At 34.8% G+C, this 21,299-nt stretch overlaps 1 protein-coding gene across 1 annotated transcript; it reads right to left on the bottom strand.

Annotated features, from left to right (window-relative positions):
- Nucleotides 1-3,888: 3,888 nt before the first annotated feature.
- Nucleotides 3,889-21,298, bottom strand: LOC111709379 (serine/arginine repetitive matrix protein 1). Its single transcript, XM_023483032.1, has 17 exons — nt 21,220-21,298; nt 19,569-19,680; nt 18,187-18,299; nt 17,872-17,939; nt 16,852-17,005; nt 15,537-15,704; nt 13,540-13,650; nt 13,083-13,155; nt 11,595-11,651; nt 9,746-10,182; nt 9,190-9,240; nt 9,085-9,132; nt 7,796-7,908; nt 7,311-7,382; nt 6,744-6,815; nt 4,910-6,556; nt 3,889-4,326 (listed from the first exon to the last, which is right to left on the bottom strand). The coding sequence occupies exons 1-17, from the start codon at nt 21,280-21,282 to the stop codon at nt 4,029-4,031; spliced, it is 3,657 nt and encodes a 1,218-aa protein (XP_023338800.1). The 5' UTR covers nt 21,283-21,298; the 3' UTR covers nt 3,889-4,028.
- Nucleotide 21,299: the final 1 nt, after the last annotated feature.

The following is a 21,299-nucleotide window of genomic DNA, read 5'->3' as shown; positions in this document are numbered from 1 at the left end:
AAAACGGGTAAAAATGTAATAAATATTTTAGTTTTGTTTTAAACAGATATCAAATTGTGACATATGTTTCTACATTCATTTTTTAAGGGATTTGCAAAAATATATTTTTTAATCTGTAGCTTTAATCACAAACAAGTTTGGGCTTTTTTAGATTTTTTTACACAGACCATTCCCTATGCATTAAAAAATAAAATTTGACAAAAATCCTTTAAATTACTTTTCATCAAACGTCACAAAATGTCACGATGATAGTGACAAAAATGAGAGTGATAGGACAAAAACACTTTAGAAGCCCCCCCCCACCCAGCCTGTTTTGGGTTAAAAGCTAAAATAGTTAATGGGAAAATCCTAGTTTTCAATAAACTTATTTAAATAAATTAGTAAAAAATACTCAGATTAACCCCGAGAAGTAAAACGTATTCAATGACCTTTTTAAATGACAAGTTCATGATGTACAAGGGGTTGTACAATTTTCAGCTTTACAGTCTGCATTAGTGATCTATATTCTTGTATATCTATGCCTGAACTGAAACTATTGAATTTAGAAGCATATACTCCAAAGCAGTGCTTAGGATCCAGAATCCGGATCTGTTGGATCCGCAAGATTTTGGCTTCCTGGATCCTAAATATTACCTTCACATTAAATGTTAAGAAGGTTTCAATTTTTTTTGGTTGACAAGATTATAGATTAAACATTTGGAAAAATGTACAGGCGCAGAATTACATCTTCAGGCCTTGATAAATATAAAATGTCTCGTTCTCTTTAAAGTATTAGCTAGAATAACCATCCTTTGATTGTTTGAGATTAAAAGTTATCAAATAAAATTAACATATTTGTGCCTGTAGTTAATGTTTTCAACCGAGATTTGCCGATATCTCCTAGAAAGAACAGTTACTTAGTTTTTTGGATTTTACGATGAAAACGTATGAATAATACGTTTTCAATGGACTTGGAAAAAACCATATTATTAGATCTTCATCTTAAATTGTCCTGGATATCCTAGTTCTCCTATGTGTCCTGGATATCCTAGTTCTCCTATGTACCCTGCAGCTATTGTTATCACAGATGTGTGCAAAGCTACTCTGCAATAAGCTTCTTCCATCTCTGATACCAGATACTACAAACTATTTCAAAACTATTTACAAAACAACAAAAACAACTTTAAAAGTAGATTAAAAATTCGCTATAAGAAGGAATATCATTCTTTTCAATGTGTGCCAGTGTAATGGAGCACCGGTCATTGTCGGTCGGGTTTGCCCGTTTTAAGGATAATAATGAGGATAACAATGATGATAACAATAAGGTTATCAAAAAGGATATCAATAAGGAACAATGATGATAACAATTAAGATACCAATGATGATACCAATGATGATACCAATGATGATAAAAATGATGGTAACAATGATGGTAACAAGGATGATAACCTAGCAGAGACTCTAGGAGCAGCTTGACCTGTGTGTAAGGCTAACATAGAAGAGACTCTGAGAATAGCTCTAGGAGCAGCTCAAATTGAAAGTACAGCTAACATAGCAGAGACTCTAGGAACAGCTCCGTAATAAAGGAAACAGCTAGCAATATAGTGGAAGCATCCCATATTGTATGAGCAGCTAAATTAGTGGAGACTCTGGAAGCAGCTAGTGTACGAGCTCAGATTGCAGTGTAAGAGCAGCTAAATGAGATATCGAGTTTGAGAAGCTACCTAGATAAAAACTAAACTGGAGCAGCTAAACGAGATATTAAGTTGGAGAAGCTGCCTTGAAAGATACTGAACTGGAGCAGCTAAACGAGATATCGAGTTGAAGAAGCTGCCTTGAAAGATACTGAACTGGAGCAGCTAAACGAGATAGAGTAATAGAGGAAGCTGCTCGGACAGATCCTGAATGTAGCAGTTCAATATCTGAATAAACCTGAATAAACGTATGGATGTATTTATTAAATCAACTATGAAACTGATTAATCCCTATTGATTTATACTCTGAGAGACATGGACAGAAAGGTTATTAAAGGGATTAATACAAAAACGAGAGTATGGGAATCTAGAGTGAAATGTTTGCAAAAGCCCTACAACCAATGCAGGTGCAATTAATGGACTCGAAACTCCCTAGGATTTACATGTGGCTTGTTATTGAAGAAAGTAATATTTACAAAAGTATTTTTTTGTATAAATTTTTAGTACTTAATTTTAAACATTTGACATGCTCCATTTTTTCCTATACATGAACATTTTCTCCAGATTTCTCCAAATAGAGAAGATTTGGTTGTGAATAACAATTGTAAAAAAGAATGTAGAAAAATGTTCGAAGAAAAGTTCATAAAAAGTGTGAGTAAAATTCTCCAAACTTTTGCTCCTAGTAAATCTAGAGAAAATATTAAGAAAGATAGGAGAAAAAAACGTCGAAAAAAATAGAAGAAAAAAAATAACGAAAAAAAGGCAATGGAATTTTGGGGTTTAAATTCTCATACATTTTATGCCTAGTAACTTTTGGGAATTTATTCTCCAATTGGGGAGACGTTTGGGGAAATTCAGTAGAGTAAATGGAGGAATTGTTAAAAGTATGGAACTGCACATAGCGAATTGGTTCCAAAAACAATTGACAGATTTTCGTGAATGCGCCGTTCAAAAGTTTCGATTATTTCACGAGAAAGTGATAAAATTCTTCAGAATTTCTCGAGAATTTTCCCAAAATTGTTTCTTGGATATTGTATTGATATAAACGTCGACAACTGTACCTAAATAGCATTTACCCCAAGATTACAGGGCAGATACAAGAAAAACTTTTTCATCAGATAAATTTAATATACAGGATGAGTCAAAAAAAAAGTGTGATTAGCGGCGTCTGGTGCAAAGTTGTACCTTTTGTTTGTGCAACTCTCCTGTATATATTTTGGAATTTTTTTGGCCCAAAAAATCCACGAATCTTTTTTCTCTTAAATCAAAAGTTCATAAAAGCAGAAATGTGTAAATAAATTATTTCTATCCGACTTAAAATTTTAAAAATACTAAATCACAGAATCACAGAAAATTTGAACAATTTTATCAAGAGAATTTGTAATTTTCAGTTCTGGTCTAATTTTTATAGAAAAGTTGTTTTTCATTGGCTCTTCAGGTTTCAACTGAACAGCGTATATTTGTAACTTTTGAATATACTAAGAAGAAAAGGAACTAGAGGATTTAAAGAACTTTTCACCTCACTATCAATCAACAACCAGTACCGTGTAGGAAGGTTTCGAGGGAATTGTCTCTTATCAGAGTTGTCGGGTAAGAAAGAGGATTTTTTAAGGCTGCCCTGCTTACCAAATATAAATTATACGTTTTTTTGATCACATTAAGAAATATTTTACGAAAAACCGATCCCATTTTTATGAAAAATTTACGGATAAAATTACGTAAAGTCTACCAATTATTTTGTTCGTGAAATTTGCGTATTTTTTCGTACACTTTCGTACTATTAAATGAAAACCAAAAACTTCCCAAATTTTCACGAAATATAAGAAAATATTTACGTATTATACCAATGTATTTTCTTAGAAAATATTTCTTCAACTTTAAATTTTAAAAAGGTTTCAAATTTTCTTTGGTCGACTTAAATTAATTTACTTAAACTTAATTCTTAGAATCTTGGTATGTGAAGCAGGGGTTGTTTACAATATACTCGGCACTTTCTCTCCACTTATACTCGTGCATTTTTCTCGACTTGGTTTCCATTGATATAATATGAAAACCAGAAAAATCTTAACCTTAAATTTAAGTCATATTTTATTACAAAACTTTTCTATAATCCAAAATTCTTTTATCACAATAATTGATGTGTGATGTCAAAAACTAGAATTTGAGCAACTTCTTGAGTCCAGAATAAAATAATGAAATTGAAACGGTAACAATCTTCAAATGATCAAATCTATTAAAAAAACGTGTGCAAGATATCGTACAACTTTGTGTTAATATTTATAAGATAATACAATAAAGAATTAAAGCATATAGAACAGTCTTTCATATTTATACATTTGGCACGGACACGCCTTCTTACAACAATCTGGGAGATCTTCGGGGCGTTCCCTGGTCTCCCAGTTCCGCCCTATATGGTCGGTAGGCTGAATATGGTGTCTTGTATGGAGTGTGACGTGGCGTAGTTCTCTCAGAATTCGCCCTTCGTACACGTTCAGCTTTAGGAGTGAGGTTAGGAGGACAGGCGGGGCTCATGAGGAGGTCGGATTTAAGGCTATGTGTCCTTGAGACGAGGATGTTTTGGTAAGTATTCTCAGCCTCCGCTACAGGTTTCCTCATTTCCTTCTTACTGGTTGTCGTCTGGTCAGAGTTTGATCTAGAACAAAAAGATATTTAAATATTATGCATTTCTGTTTCGTAGTTAAACGATTAAACCAGTTATTTGTTGTATCTCACTAATCCCAAGGAAGGTGTATGAAATATCAAAATTTGATAAAAGTCTAAAATCTCGGGGAAAAAAATTAACTTCCCATTTCAAAATCAGTGCTAATTAAATCTTGATTCTTTTCCTGGAAAAATGATTCTTAATGTTGATTAAAACTAAGAACTAAAATTCTTCATATTTCCATCCCTGTGTAGTTTAGATATTTTACCAATATACTAATATACAGTTTTTGAAATATTTTAAGAGTTAAGAACTTTATGTTTCAAAATATGTTAAAATATTCTCAAAAGATCGAATTAAGAGATAGTCAACATAGATTAATAACAAAAAACGGGTAAGTTCTTCCATCCTTTTTTTACTTTTTACCCAAATATTTGCTTATTCTCTCTTAAAAACCATTTCCCCAATTCTGGAATATTTTCAAGAAAATTCAATGAATATTTATTATTTAAGAACCCCTCAAATTCGTTTATAACCTATTTAATCAAAATCTAAAAGTTATAAATTAAAATACCGTTTAACGTTAGCATGAATGTTTTGACATTCTTTGAGCGGACTTCTAACATCCTCATTGTAACCAATGGTTAAGAACCTTCTATCATCTCTCCTTCTTCCCCGGCCACCTTCGCTACCCTTTCTTGACGGAGCGGTATTAGATGACGTCCGACGAACAGAAGCAGCTTTCTGTCCACTCTTTGCATCCGATTTCTTACGCTCTAGTGTTCTAACAGTTGGACTTCGTTTAAGTCGGGGTGGCGCTAGTGGACTTTTATCCCGTTTCTTAGCTAGGGTAGATATAGTCGGAGCAGTGTAATGTCCGCTTGGTCTAGACCCGGCAGAAGTCTTTATTCCAGTTAGGGTCTGTCGACGGTGTACCGGGGGTGGAGGACAGGAGGGGCTAGCCGACACACCCATTCTGGCGGATATCCGACGTGAGCCGGGGGTAGCCCCTCGGCGGACTGGGGTGGATCCGGGAGGACCAGAAAATTTTGTTACGGAGTTCAGAACTCGACCGCGATGCTCGGTTCGGATCTTTACAATAGAAGAGCGTCCACACTGGGGGAGGTTAGCTTGTTGTACATTCTTGAAGAACTCTGACCCATCAACCCATATCTCCTCAGAGGAAGGTGGAGAAGCAAACATGTTTTCCTCTGGCTGTGACGCAGCATCAGTTTTTAGACTTGTAGTTGGGATGATATCTTCAGAGGGTTTGGACTGATTATCAACCATCAGGACAACATCTTCATAAATAGTATTTCCATTTTCAGGAATACTTTGGGTTCTTGTCCGTGGAGCGTCAAAATACCCCTTGGGAGCTCCAATTCGCCGCTGTGCTTCCATTTCCATTTTCTTGATTAGATCCTTGACACTGGAGTTTCTTCGTCGCAAGCTGGCCCTGGTGGCAGTATCCCGACTCAGGTTTTCATAAATTGGCTCCACTATCGGTTTAGATCGGAATTCAAAAGCGGAAGATTGTCGGCGCATTGAATCGGTCTTGTTGCGTATTGTCTCCGTGTTAGCAGAAGGTTTGGTGAACTCAAAAGAATGGGATTGTCGTCTAAGTTGGCTACGTGTTAAAGAACTCTCTTGCTTCATAAAATCTGCCGGTATTGAAGAAATGTCGGAGTTAAAAGATACATTTTCCATTTGTGATGAAAGCTCTTGCACATCCTCACGAGAGGACTGTCGAAATGTTCCATCCAGAGTATCATCCGAACCAAACACATTGTCCTCCGACACATTGCCAGTGCTGAAGGATTTCTCAATAATATCGTGAATATATGATCTTAAACTAGAGATAGAATCGGACTGGCTGATTGATCTGGTGACAGGGCTTTGAATTTTGGGAGCAGGGGCAATTGCACGAATAGCTCCTCTATCCTTGCTCTTAAAGCTATTCTTAATCCTAATATTACCCTGAGGGCCCACAACAGTGACTGGAGAGGGTTTCTCAAGTCCTGAGGTTGTAGTATTGGGCCGTCCTCTTAAAAGCTTCCCCTTGATGCCCGACTCATTGAGTAGGGGGGTGAGTGGAATCTTGGTGACCGGGGACTTGTTGAGTGCCCGCCTAGGACCGGGGCTTCGACCACGCTCTCTTGGGCTAACATCTTGACCAGGGCTCGGCCGACGGTTTAGTTTCTCCTCTCTCTCCTTGCTTTTTCTAAACAAAACAAAAATCATTTAAATTTTAATTTGTTTGGCTTCCAACAAAATTAAATTTGTCATTGCAAGGTCCCCGAGATAAAACTTATTGCTCTGGGAAATTTAAACAGAGAAATGACTAATTAAATAATACAATTGAAGTCAATATGACATAAGTCTTAAAATTAAATAGTTGAAGTGCAAACCTTCTAATAACTCCGATGCGACGTTGAGAAGGGGACCGGGGTTTCTTGTTTTCACTAGACCGCCGTTTCACTCTAAATAATAACAAATGGACTGTAGAAGTTTAATTCAAGTGAACCTCAGAAACTGATAATTTTTAATTGTGGTTTTATCAATGAAGTAACTTGCGAAATTATGCTGAAGAAAAAGAGGAGTAACTGTCTCAATAAAAACACGTCAATCCAGAAATTTATCAGATAAAGGTTTCAAGGTACCACTGAGATAAGGGTATGCCCCCCTCTTTAAATGGAGGGTTATTAGAAATTAGTCCCCAGAAAAATAATGACCAAAATGGTAAATAAATTGTGACCATTTTTCATTGCTTATTGTAAACAATTACATTGAAATAATAAGCAGTTTTTTGTTACTTTGATTGAAATATTTCAATTTGAAAACATAATCATTTATAGAAACAAAATCAATTAAGAAGAAAATCTAGCGAGAAATGATGATATTCAATAAAAATAAACAAATACTTTATTTTTTTCTAATAAAAAGTTTAATTCCTACAGAAACACCTGACAAGATACCTGGCCAGTTGGCGAGCAGTATCCCTGGATTCCTTGTCTAGTGTTCCACCATTAGCTTTAGCAACCTCATACCTAACAATATTAGCTTGAGCAACCTCATACCTAACAATATTAGCTTGAGCAACCTCATACCTAACAATATTAGCTTTAGCAACCTCATACCTAACAATATTAGCTTTAGCAACCTCATACCTAACAATATTAGCTTTAGCAACCTCATACCTAACAAAATTTCAGTAATTAAATGTTCCGTTAAAGATCTCTCATATATCATATTTTAAATAATCTAAAAATTATTTTAGAACCTTTCATGTTCAACACCTAAAAATTCCTAATATACAGATGAGAAAAACGTTCCCCTGATAATTAGCAGTAACCCCCCCCCCCCATCCCCTAGTGACATTTCACAATCAACTTTAAGACAGTTAGACAAAAGTCACTAAAATACTTAAATCTCGAAGAAAACGAATGTTTAAAAAATCTACCTTTCTTCAACTATCTGGAGAGCATCGACATTATTGTCAAGCCTCGCTTCTTCATCCTCATCAGCCAGCATCGAATCCTCCCTCCTTGACTCTTCTAACATACGCACTTCCTCCTGGTAGAATATTTTGTTAAATCGAGACTTTATATCTATATATTCTTTGCTTGTTTGGGTGTCTGTTTGTTTGTAAAACGTCAGAACAGCTGAACCGATCGGGCCCAAATTTTTGTGGGATTTCTCGTGACCCCAGGGAAGGTTTATGGATGACTTGCTGAAGAGCCCGGCGTTGCTATTGAAAAAAATATATTTAAAGTTTTTTAAAAAAATATTGAATTTTTTTCGATATTTTAGCCTTAAATACCGCTCGGTAACCCATGAGTGTCCACAAATTCTTTTAGCCCATTCAGTCAAGCCGTTTGGCCCCCTTTAGGCAACATATATATGAATGTCTTGTTGTAAATTTCACTAGCCGAAGGGCCCGGCGTTGCCTGTAAAACATTTTAAAAAATTAAAAAGAAAATATTTTTTAAAAACTATTTGAATTTTTTTAGCTCCTGGCCACCCCTGAGAGTCCACAAAAAAATTTCAGCCCATTTGGTCAATCCACTTAACGCATTTTATTTTATTATTTCACAATATATAAAATGATAACATAATTGAATTAGAGGATGGGCGCAGCCTAGTTCATATAAATGAAGGTGCCGAGAATCCAGGACAGAAGCCTTGACCAGTTTTGATCGTGTAGATAATACACTTCGCTTTAATGAATATCAAGTAGTTGATCTTAACGTTCCAGATCAAGCTGAAGAGAAGTGGTTGAACCTTGTCCACAATGAAGTAAAAAACGCGCCCTTTCTTTAAATCAAATTGACAGAAAAGCCATGTAATAAGAAATATATTCCAGGAGTCTTCTAAGATTAAGAGAGTAAAAATTTCGCCCGGTCAGGGATATTCACATTATTTTATTCTTATTATGGAAAGTTGATTTGAGGTGCATCATATCCCCTGTAGTGAGTGTTCAGTGAAACCGAGAATATATACAAGAGATGCATTAATTACATCGTTTATTGGACTTGACACATAAACACTATACACTATACACTATACACTATACACTATACACTATACACTATACACTATACACTATACACTATACACCATACACCATACACCATACACCATACACCATACACCATACACCATACACCATACACCATACACCATACACCATATATACACTATACAGTCCTAAACAACTAATTGCTTACTGTTCACTGTTCAGTACTCTACCTTAAGATCCTGATACTGGGCCTTAACCTCTGCGTATTCATTCTCAAACTGAAAAATAAAATGAAAAAATATCTATTATTTAATAAGTCTTAAAAAAAATTTTACCTGTGAATTAGCTTCATACTGAAGATTTGCATCGGAAAAAATTGTCCCAGACTGAACAAAATTTTGATTAAAAATATGGTTATTTTTTCTAATCAAAAGGATCTTAACCCTAAACAGGCTGGGGGGTTTTTTATTGTTTGATTTAATGCATAGGGTAGAGTACATGGCGGTAAAAAGTCCAGTCTGTGTCAAAAAAAATCTAAAATAGCCCTAAAATTTTTGGTGACAAAGCTACAGATATGTATTTTTAAAAGCCCTCAAATGAAAGTTGAAACATGTGTAACACTTTTGTTTAAAAAAGAAACAAAATATTTTTTTACATTTCTTTTAACTTTTTTTTTGGCATTTTTTCAACACATTCTAGCGCCCAAACTATAAAATTTATCGTCTAGTTTTTTTTTTCAATGAGCTGGCCTTGAAAAATTGGGCTATAAACATGCATTTCAACCTTATACCTCTTCTCCCGGGCCTTTTCTGGGAGGGAGACACCCCCCCCCCAGGCTATACATAGATTCAGACGCCCCAGCCTTTATAGGGTTGACAAGTTGTATCATACCTTTAATTGCAATGGCGTAATATGAAGATTGCTAATGCTTGCTAAGACGGGCATAGCTGTTGGTAATGTTTGCGACATCGGTGTACGCTGATGCGGCGTACAACTAAGTTTAGTATGCGTCACAAACGTCTCCTTCGGCAATTTTCCCTCAGATTTCTTCCGTTTAAATCTCTTGACCGAAAAAGACCGCGTTCTCATTTTCGGGGTAAATGTCGACTCAAATCCTCTTTTATGCGACTTCGTCGCTGGGGACAGCTCATGTTCAGGCGCTTTCCGTTTGGGTTGACCTCTTGGTGAGGGGTAGTCAGGAGTGGCGCCAAACTGTGGAAGTGGCGTGGAGTGAATCGAGCCCGTCTGACCTTTATTGGGTGTTGTGGTGGTCCGGGCCATTGCTCGAATACCTTTCCCCATAACAGAGAGAACTCGAGATAAACTTCCTGTATCATAAAGATTCAAAGTTAAACATTTTTCATCAAATTGTAAAAGTTGAAATTGGTTAAATGACAAACAAGAACTAGGGAAAACTGACTGTGACCAAGACTGCGACCAAGAATTAAAGATGACTAAGACTGTGGCCAAGAATTAAAGATAACTAAAATTGTGACCAAGAACTAAGGATAACTAAGACTGTGACCAAGAACTAAGTATAACTAGGACTGTGACCAAGAATTAAAGATAACTAGACTGTGACCAAGAACTAAGGATAACCAAGACTGTGACCAAGAACTAAGTATAACTAGGACTGTGACCAAGAATTAAAGATAACTAAGACTGTGACCAAGAACTAAAGAAAACTGACTGTGATCAAGAAAAGAGGATAACTAAGACAGTGACCAAGAATAAAGATAACTGACTGTTACCAAGAACTAAGGATAACTAAGACTGTGACCAAGAACTAAGGATAACTAAGACTATGACCAAGAACTAAGGATAACTAAGACTGTGACCAAGAACTAAGGATAACTAAGACTGTGACCAAGAACTAAGTATAACTAAGACTGTGATCAACAATTGAAGATTACTAAGTCTGTTACCATACAAGGCTTAGGATCCGGATCCGCTGGATCCGCATTATTTTTGCTCTCTGGATCCGGATCCGCAAAAGAATGCGGATCCACGGATCCGGATCCAAGCAAAATTTTTCAAAATGTGCAAAACAGCGTTATTTTCCCTTAAAAATATCCTATTTTGAATTGTTTAAAAGATTTTAAAAATATTCTCAGGGTCTCAGGTTTCTATCTTGCTAAAATCTTAACTCAGACATCCACCGTGCACCCCCAGTACCCCCTTTAATAACTAGAGAGGGGGGGGGGGGGGGGAGAAGTCTCCCTTTTCGCCATTGCAACTAAGCAAATTCAGTCTTCACAAATTAAGGTGTAAGGATGTGTAAGAGTGAGGGGGCGCACATATGCTAAAAAGATACAGATGCTAAGGAACATTTTGTGTTCCCAGTATAAAGAGACTGTTCTCTGCACTGAAGATATTCAAATCAGACCTGAAGACAGATATTCTAAAGACCCTCCTTCTACTAAAAGCTAATATGAATTAGACCTGTTTTTTCATCCAATAAAGTAAAAATAGTATAAAAAAATGTTAAAATGTTTAACATTTTTTTAGTTATGAAAAGATATTTGAACTAAATTTTTTTTTGATTAATGACCTGGATCCGGATCCGGATCCGAATCCGGATCCATTTTTTTGAAAAGCGGATCCAGGATCCGGATCCGGATCAAAATTAAATGGATCCTAAGCACTGGTTACCAAGAACTAAAGATAACCAAGACTGTGACCAAGAACTAAGAATAACTAAAGAATTAAAGAAAACTAAGAATAACTACAATGAATATTCCTGAACGACGACGAATTCTCTTTTTGCCTTTTCTTTTACTGGGTCCGCTATCCTCATCTGAATAAAAAAATTATAATACAGGGAGGCTATGGTTCCAACAGGGAGTATTCATGTTAAGATTAAGCACCTATTTAGTCCTTAACTGTTTACTAACAACCTAACTGTACTGCACTGTTCACTAACAACCCAAATGTACTGCACTGTTTACTAACAACCTAAATGTACATCACTGTTTACAAACAACCTAAATGTACATCACTGTTTACAAACAACCTAAATGTACTGCACTGTTTGCTAATACCCTAACTGTCTTGCACTGTTTACTAACAACCTAACTGTACTGCATTATTCACTAACAACCTAAATGTACTGCACTGTTTACTAATAACCTAACTGTACTGCACTGTTCACTAATAACCTAACTGTACTGCACTGATTACTAACAACCTAACTGTGCTGCACTGTTTACTATCAACCTAACTGTACTACACTATTCACTAACAATCTAAATTTACTGCACTGTTTACTAATAACCTAACTGTACTGCACTGTTCACTAACAACCTAACTATGCTGCACTGTTTACCAACAACCTAACTGTCGTGCACTGTTTACAGACAACCTAAATGTACTGCACTGTTTACTAATAACCTAACTGTACTGCACTGTTCACTAAAAACCTAACTGTCCTGCACTGTTTACTATCAACCTTACTGTACTGCACTGTTTACTATCAACCTAACTCTACTACACTGTTCACTAACAACCCAACTGTACTGCACTTTTCACTAATAACCTAACTGTCCTGCACTGATTACTAACAACCTAACTGTCCTGCACTGTTTACTACAAACCTAACTGTACTGCACTGATCACTAACAACCTAAATGTACTGCACTGTTCACTACTAACCTAACTGTCCTGCACTGTTTACTAATAACCTAACTGTACTGCACTGTTCACTAACAACCTAACTGTACTGCACTGTTTACTATCAACCTAACTGTACTGCACTGTTTACTAATAATCTAACTGTACTGCACTGTTAACTAATAACCTAACTGTACTGCACTGTTTACTAACAACCTAACTGTACTGCACTGTTCACTAACAACCTAAATGTACTGCACTGTTAACTAATACATTAACTGTACTGCACTGTTCACTAATAACCTAACTGTACTGCACTGTTCATTAATAACCTAACTGTACTGCACTGTTCACTAATAACCTAACTGTACTGCACTGTTCACTAATAACTTAACTGTACTACACGTCACTAATACCCTAACTGTACTGCACTGTTCACTAATAACCTAACTTTACTGCACTGTTCACTAACAACCTAAATGTACTGCACTGTTCACTAACAACCTAAATGTACTGCACTGTTCACTAATACCCTACCTGTACTGCACTGTTTACTAACAACCTAACTGTACTGCACTGTTTACTAACAACCTAACTGTACTGCACTGTTTACCTTTACCTAAATTATCGTCTGATGATTGAGAAACTGCTGCTAGATATCGATCGTAAACAGAACCAGTCAAAAATCCCAACTGAAAAAATGTATTTTTTGAATGAAAATAAAACCAAAAAGCAATGCTTCGGATCCTTTTAATTTAGGTGCTGATCCGGACCCGGACCCACTCTAGGATCCGGATCCCCCCCCCCTTTATGTAAAACTTTGTTGGGGATATTTTTAGATATCCGCTGAATTTGGGAAAATAATTAATGGTTGATTTCTAATTTTTATTTTTCTCTAAATTATCAACGATCACTTCCCCCTCCCCCCCTCCTCTCCCCTCCCGGGATGTAATTCTTAAAAATATCTTTACCATCGAGTCTATTATATAAACTTTGGTAATATGAAAAAAAAATAAAAGTTATTTCTTAGATTCTCCATTTTCTAAAAAAAAGTATGCTTTACTTAAAAAGTTTACCTGGTTTGAATTTGTGATGAAAGCTTCAACAATGGCGGTATGAATCTTTAATTTCTTCTCTCCATCAGCAAATCTTCTGTCTTTGTTAGCTCCAGGAGCAACATAACTATCCTGCATTATAATTTTATTTATTAGTTTTATTCTCTGCTTGCTTAAACTTATTATCCTTTATTAATTTGATTAAGATACCGAATTTACGTAATTTACGATTTTATAATACTCAATAAATATTTATGTACAGCAGTTTCTGGGTGGAATATAAACAAAACTCAGTTTTTGGGTCGAATATAAACAAAACTCAGTTTTTGGGTCGAATATAAACAAAACTCAGTTTTTGGGTCGAATATAACAAAACTCAGTTTCTGGGAGGAATATAAACAAAACTCAGTTTTTGGGTCGAATATAAACAAAACTCAGTTTTTGGGTCGAATATAAACAAAGCTCAGTTTTTGGGTCGAATATAACAAAACTCAGTTTCTGGGAGGAATATAAACAAAACTCAGTTTCTCGGTCGAATATAAACAAAACTCAGTTTCTTGGAGGAATATAAACAAAACTCAGTTTCTGGGAGGAATATAAACAAAACTCAGTTTCTGGGTCGAATATAAACAAAACTCAATTTCTGGGAGGAATATAAACAAAACTCAGTTTCTGGGAGGGATATAAACAAAACTCAGTTTTTGGGTCGAATATAAACAAAACTCAGTTTCTGGGTCGAATATAAACAAAACTCCGTTTCTGGGTGGAATATAAACAAAACTCCGTTTCTGGGTGGATTATAAACAAAACTCAGTTTCTAGGTTGAATATTAACAAAACTTAGTTTTGTTTGGTTGAGTTTATTTACATTTCTTCCAGGGACTATAGTTATTAATCGTTTTGGTTAGTTTTTTTTAACTTCATAAAAATTGTAATATTTCAAAACTGTTTTCTGTCAAGGCTGATGCTATTAAACTTAGCAATATTTCAAAACTGTTCACTGTCAAGGTTGATGCTATTAAACTTGGCAATATTTCAAAACTGTTTTCTGTCAAGGTTGATGTTATTAAACTTAGCAATATTTCAGAACTGTTTTCTGTCAAGGTTGATGCAATTAAACTTGGCAATATTTAAAAACTGTTTTCTGTCAAGGTTGCTGCTATTAAACTTAGCATTATTTCAAAACTGATTTCCAGTGCTTCTGTTGGATCCGTAAGATTTTGGCTTCTTGGATCCAGCGGATCCACGGATCCGGATCCAAGGGGTAAAATAAAAATAAATTAAAAAACGGCAAAAAAATCTTTTTCTTCGAAACCCCAAATCTGAACTTTTGAAAAAAGAGAGATTATAAAAATTTTTAGAATAAAAATAAGCGAAAAAAATAAAACCAAAAATTTGAAAAAAATTTTTTGTTAAAAAAATTCAGTGAATCTTAAAGAAATGATCTGTATCCGTACCGGATCCGGATCCGGATCCGGATTTGGATCCGGTCCCATTTTTTTCCAGTGCAGGATCCGCATCGAAATTGAATGGATCCTAAGCACTGCTGTTTTCTGTCAAGGTTGATGCTATTAAACTTGGCAATATTTCAAAACTGTTTTCTGTCAAGGTTGATGCTATTAAACTTAGCAATATTTCAAAACTGTTTTCTGTCAAGGTTGATGCTTATAAACTTGGCAATATTTCAAAACTATTTTCTGTCAAGGTTGATGCTTTTAAACTTAGCAATATTTCAAAACTGTTTTCTGTCAAGGTTGATGCTATTAAACATAGCAATATTTCAAAACTATTTTCTGTCAAGGTTGATGCTATTAAACTTGACAATATTTCAAAACTGTTTTCTGTCAAGGTTGCTGCTATTAATCTTAGCAATATTTCTATTCTCAAAGTAAAAAAGGAAAAACTGGGGATCAATTGAAATTTGTAAATTTTTTCAGAAAGTCAAAAATAAACCCAAAACTTATTGGTTATCACTCACTGCAGTATGCTTGCTTATTATTTAAACAAAGAATAAGCCACCTGTATAGGGAAAAGGCAAGGAGTAAGAACAATCGCCAGATTATTGACGGTCATCTTGTTTCTAGCACTGTTATCCGCCACCTCGGCTAGATGTCGACACAGGTAGGATAAACAGGAGAGATGCTCAATAGGAAGCAGCAGCAGGGTTAGAAGCAGACTAGATTCACTCTAAACAGGAGCTGGATAGATAAACAGGAGATGAATATATAAACAGAAGATGGATAGAGAAACAGGAGATGGATTAACAGGAGATGGATAAATAAACAGAAGATGAATAGATAAACAGGAGATAGATAAACAGGAGATGGATAGATAAAAAGGAGATGGATAGATGGACAGGAGATGGATATATATAAACAGGAGATGGATATATTAACAGGAGATGGATAGAGAAACAGGAGATAGATAAACAGGAGATGGATAGATGGTCAGGAGATGGATAGATGGACAGGAGATGGATAGATAAACAGGAGATGAATAGATGAACAGAAGATGGATAGATAAACAGGAGATGAATAGATAAACAACAGATGGATAGATGGACAGGAGATGGACAGATAAACAGGAGATGGATATAAACAGAAGATGGATAGATGGACAGGAGATGGATATATAAACAGGAGATGGATAGACAAACAGGAAATGGATAGATAAACAGGAGATGGATAGATAAACACAGATGATTAGATGGACAGGAGATGGATAGAGAAACAGGAGATAGATAGAGAAACAGGAGATGGATATATAAACAGGAGATGAATAGATGGACAGGAGATGGATAGATAAACAGAAGATGGATAGATGAACAAAAGATAGATAGATGGACAGGAGATGGATATATAAACAGGATATGAATAGACAAACAAAAGATGGATAGATGGACAGGAGACGAATATATAAACAGGAGATGGAGAGAGAAACAGAAGATGGATAGATGGACAGGCGCTGGATAGATAAACAAAAGAATCATAGACGGACAGGAGAAGAATAGATAAACAGGAGATGGATAGATAACAAGGAGATGAATAGATAAACAGGAAATGGATAGATTAACAGGAGATATACAGATAAACAGGAAATGGATAGATAAACAGGAGATATACAGATAAACAGGAGATATACAGATAAACAGGAAATGAAAAGATAAACAGGAGAAAGATTGAGAAACAGATAGAAACTTATTAACAGCATTAGCAAGAAGAGAAATAAAGTGAAGAAAGAGGACGGGGATATATAGATAGATCTAACCTTATTAAGAGCATCAGCAAGAAGAGAAATAAAGTGGAGAAAAATGAGGGGGATAGATAGATCTAACCTTATTAAGAGCATCAGCAAGAAGGGAATGAAAGTGAAGGGGGAGAAGGGGAACAGGAAGCTCTCTAAGAAATTGTTTGAGAAGATTTGTAACATCAAGAACTGAAGGAGTTGGAGACACCTCATGAAGGTCTTTCTCACTGCACTCAAGCTCTCTAAAAATTAAAGGTATTTAATGATTTTTAAAATAATCTTTTAATTTAGAATAATTAATTGAAAAAACTACCAACACAGATACATTAAGTGCTTTTAGGCCCATTCCATTTTGATGTGAATTTGGATTTAGCGAATACATTTATAAGCTGAAGAAAATTTCAAATTAGTCTAGTGTTTCAAAAGAATTAGAGTAACTGTAAGGCGTAATTTAAGTGACCCTCCATTCAAAGAAAGCAATGTCTGGTTCACAACGATACCCTTGTGTGATCAAGTGTGAAGTAGATATTCTAATTTCAGTTCTTATATTTGGTTTCTCTGTGACTAGATATTCTAATTTCAGTTCTTATATTTGGTTTCTCTGTGAACTAGATATTCTTATTTCAGTTCTTATATTTGGTTTCTCTGTGAAGTAGATATTCTTATTTCAGTTCTTACATTTGGTTTCTCTGTGAAGTAGATATTCTTATTTTAGTTCTTATATTTGGTTTCTCTGTGAAGTAGATATTCTTATTTCAGTTCTTATATTTGGTTTCTCTGTGAGAAGGACTAGCACAATGATCAGATTAAGGTCATACCTTGGAAACACATAAAATAAGACCTAGGAATGAGTTATTCACTGTTGGAATCGTCACAATTCAGAACAATGACTAATTGTGCAGATATATTTTGCAAGAAGAAGTTTTATAATGCAAACCTATTGAGACGGTTCCAACAGTTTATCATACATGTCTGGGTGATTTTTTTAAATACCTAAAATGTTTCCAGGGGNTTAAGGGTAGCGTTGTAAATCAGACATTGCCATCAAATTACACATACAGCTCCATTAAGGCTGCATTTAAAAAATTCTCATTGCTATTTCTCTAACCTACGAATGGTTTTTTGTCTTGCATTTGAACCAGCGAGCCTGTAAATTCCTTCAGTATTCAAGTTTTCCTAAAATAACAATAAAAAATAAAAATTGCTCTGTTCTAGATTATCGTTTTTTCAATAATAATTTTTAAGAAAAATAACGTTTTTAGAATTTGACGGAAATGGTGTAGGGTGGCCGGTGGAGGGGATCTCCCCAAAACTTGTTAAATTTTTAAACTTTAAGAAGCATAAAAAATAACAATTTTTGGGGGAGGGGGGGGGGGGAGGTGTATCCGGGCCGGGGTCCCCTGCATTAAGCTAAAAACAGAACCTGGATGAATCCGCAGGCTGAAACCAAGAACTTGGGAACCAAAACATCTGTATGTGGATCCAAGCTAACCAATAACTTGGACAACTCAGTTAATCTTTTCCCAAATATACGACCTACACAACAATCAATTAATCAATCGAATATATCATTAACAGATCACTTCAAAAATCTACCAATAACATATCCAATCATCTTATGAAAAAAAACAATCAACTGGTTAATATTCGATCAGTGATCAAATACCCAACAAACTGATCAAATATTCAATATGATTCAACTGATCAAATTATAATATCCAATATGAATCAACTGATTAAATATACGATCAACAGATCGAATACCCTATGAACTGATCAAATATCCGATTGATCATCTGTGGAAATATCCAGTCAACTGTTGGAATAAATCAAATCAAATACTTTATCATCTGATCAAATACCCTATTAACTGATCAATTATCCGATAAACTTGTCAAATATCCAACCCACTGGATCAATTATGCGATAAACTGATCAATTATCCGATCAACTCGTCAAATATATAATCAACTTGTCAAATATATAATCAACTTATCAAATATCTAATCAACTTGTCAAATATCTAATCAACTTGTCAAATATCTTATCAACTTGTTAAATATCTGATCAACTTATCAAATATCTAATCAACTTTTAAAATATCTAATCAACTTTTAAGATATCTTGTCCAATATCTAATCAAATGATTAATTAAGCAATCAACTTATCAAATATCTAATCAACTTGTCAAATATCTAATCAACTTGTCAAATATCTAATCAACTTATCAAATATCTAATCAACTTGTCAAATATCTAATCAACTTATCAAATATCTAATCAACTTGTCAAATATCTAATCAACTTGTCAAATATCTAATCAACTTATCAAATATCTAATCAACTTATCAAATATATAATAAACTTCTAAAATAACTAATCAACTTTTAAAATACCTTGTCCAATATCTAATCAACTGATTAAATAAGCAATCAACTTATCAAATATCTAATCAACTTGTCAAATATCTAATCAACTTGTCAAATATCTAATCAACTTGTCAAATATCTAATCAACTGATTAAATAAGCAATCAACTTATGAAATATCTAATATTCAAATAACAAATAATCCGATCAACTTTTTAATCCACTGATCAGTTATCCAATCAACTGATAAATAATCCAGTAAACTTTTCGATCAACAATCCTAAAGAGATCAATTTTAAAGTCATTAAATCATTTGATCCCCTGGAAATCAATTTCAAGCATAAATAATTACAATTTAACAATAGAAAATTATATTAAAGATCACGAATAAATTAACATTGAAATGGTTAATTCAGTAACATGTATTAACTAACTAACCTGTGGGTGGTGCAGGGGTGGAGCCCCCTCCAGGGGTGGAAAACGGTACAAGGGACCGTTTAGGGGGCTTAGGGGTCTCAAGTTTAGGGTTAAGCCCAATATTCTTAAGTTCCTTAAACAAAAGGCGAGTTTTAATAAAGTAATTAAAACATTAATTCAAGTTTAATTAGTTCACACGCTTGTACATTGTTGTGTAATTTAATTAATGGTTGTTAAATGTAGCTAAAGCGCAGTTTTAAAATTGAGAACAGTCCCTTAGCGCGTTTTGTAAGATAAGAACAATCCCTTAAGACTTAAGTTATTCTATTAAAATCGTGATTTGGTTCTGAATAATATTTTTCTGTTTGTTTACTTACTGTTTGTTTATAACTTTAAACCGGTTTACACTAAAATCCGTTCAGTATCCTTTGTCATCTGGTTGCAATACCATGTTAGAGAGATTTTTTACACATAATGTTAAACTAATTAAATTTTACAGATTAATAATTTAGAATTCTCTCCTTTTTTAGTTGGATTTAGTTAGTGTTATCGGCGGATCTGAAGTAGAATATTATACTGAAAGGAGTTATTTAACCAGTGTAATCTTTGTATTCTGGTTAGTCCAGTTTAAGCAGTAAGATACTTTGTTAACCAATTAATTACAATGGCGTCGTTTTTTGATCTTTTCCGAAACTTTTAATTAGGAAATATTTTCTAACATTTTCATTTTGGAGTCATATTATTATTAAACTAAAATCTTATTTGAGCAGTACATCTTATCAATATATATTTCATCTTTTTTTCTTGCACTATATATTTTTAATTTAGCAAGCATTTTGTTGTACAGCAAAAGTCATTAAAGCAGTCATTGCTCTCATCAAGGCAAACTTATTGCTGAACAGTGAACACCCTTGCTCTACTCAAGGATAAACTTTTTGTTCTCTGCTAGTAATGTATTTAGTGCACTTAGTGCTCAGTTTGGACTAGTTCCTCTAAACCTACTTTACAGGCAGCTCTTCTTCACATATCTGTTGTAGAAGCAGCTGAAGAGCAAGATAATCTTGAGACAGGAGATGCTGCTCTTTACAGTTGCAAGTCCAACAAAGGAAGCAGCTGGGAATGCAGCCATAGTAGCAGAGACTCCGTGAGCAGCTCCGGTAGAAAAAGATGCAGCTTCGAAAATAGTAGAAGCACCTCAGATTGTAGGAGCAGCTGAAGTAGCGGAGACTCCAGGAGATTACAATGAAAGCATCTTCTGAACCAGAGCAGCTGAACAAGATATTTGAGGTTGAGGAAGCTGCTCAGACAGATCTTGAACTGGAGCAGCGGAACCACGGTTTTCCCGAATACCATGGAGAGATAATAAAAACAAGAGTAACATATATAGATGTAAATAACAAATAAAACTTTGAAGCTAAATCCTATTCATTTATACTCCAAAGAGATATTTAGAGAAAGAGATTGTGATTTATAAGAACAAGAGTACGGGGTTCAGAGTGAAATATTTGTACACGCCTAACTATGGGAGAAAATGATAGAGCTCGAAATCCCTAGGATTTACATCTGGTTTAACCCATTGAACATTACACTATGCTTTTATCCACTATGTTATATCCACCATGCTAGGATGTACTATGCTGCAGTATACTATGCTTCTATTTACTGTACTCACCTTATGTACTATATTAAGTAATGGTTCCCTATCCACCAGGGCAGCAGCGTGAACAGGAACCATCTCTAGACCAACATATT

Source organism: Eurytemora carolleeae, unplaced genomic scaffold (genome assembly GCF_000591075.1).
Source record: "Eurytemora carolleeae unplaced genomic scaffold, Eaff_2.0 scaffold948, whole genome shotgun sequence".
NCBI lineage: Eukaryota > Metazoa > Arthropoda > Copepoda > Calanoida > Temoridae > Eurytemora > Eurytemora carolleeae.
The sequence above is the reverse complement of the archived record's forward strand: the minus strand, read 5'-3'. Positions and strand labels throughout refer to the sequence as shown.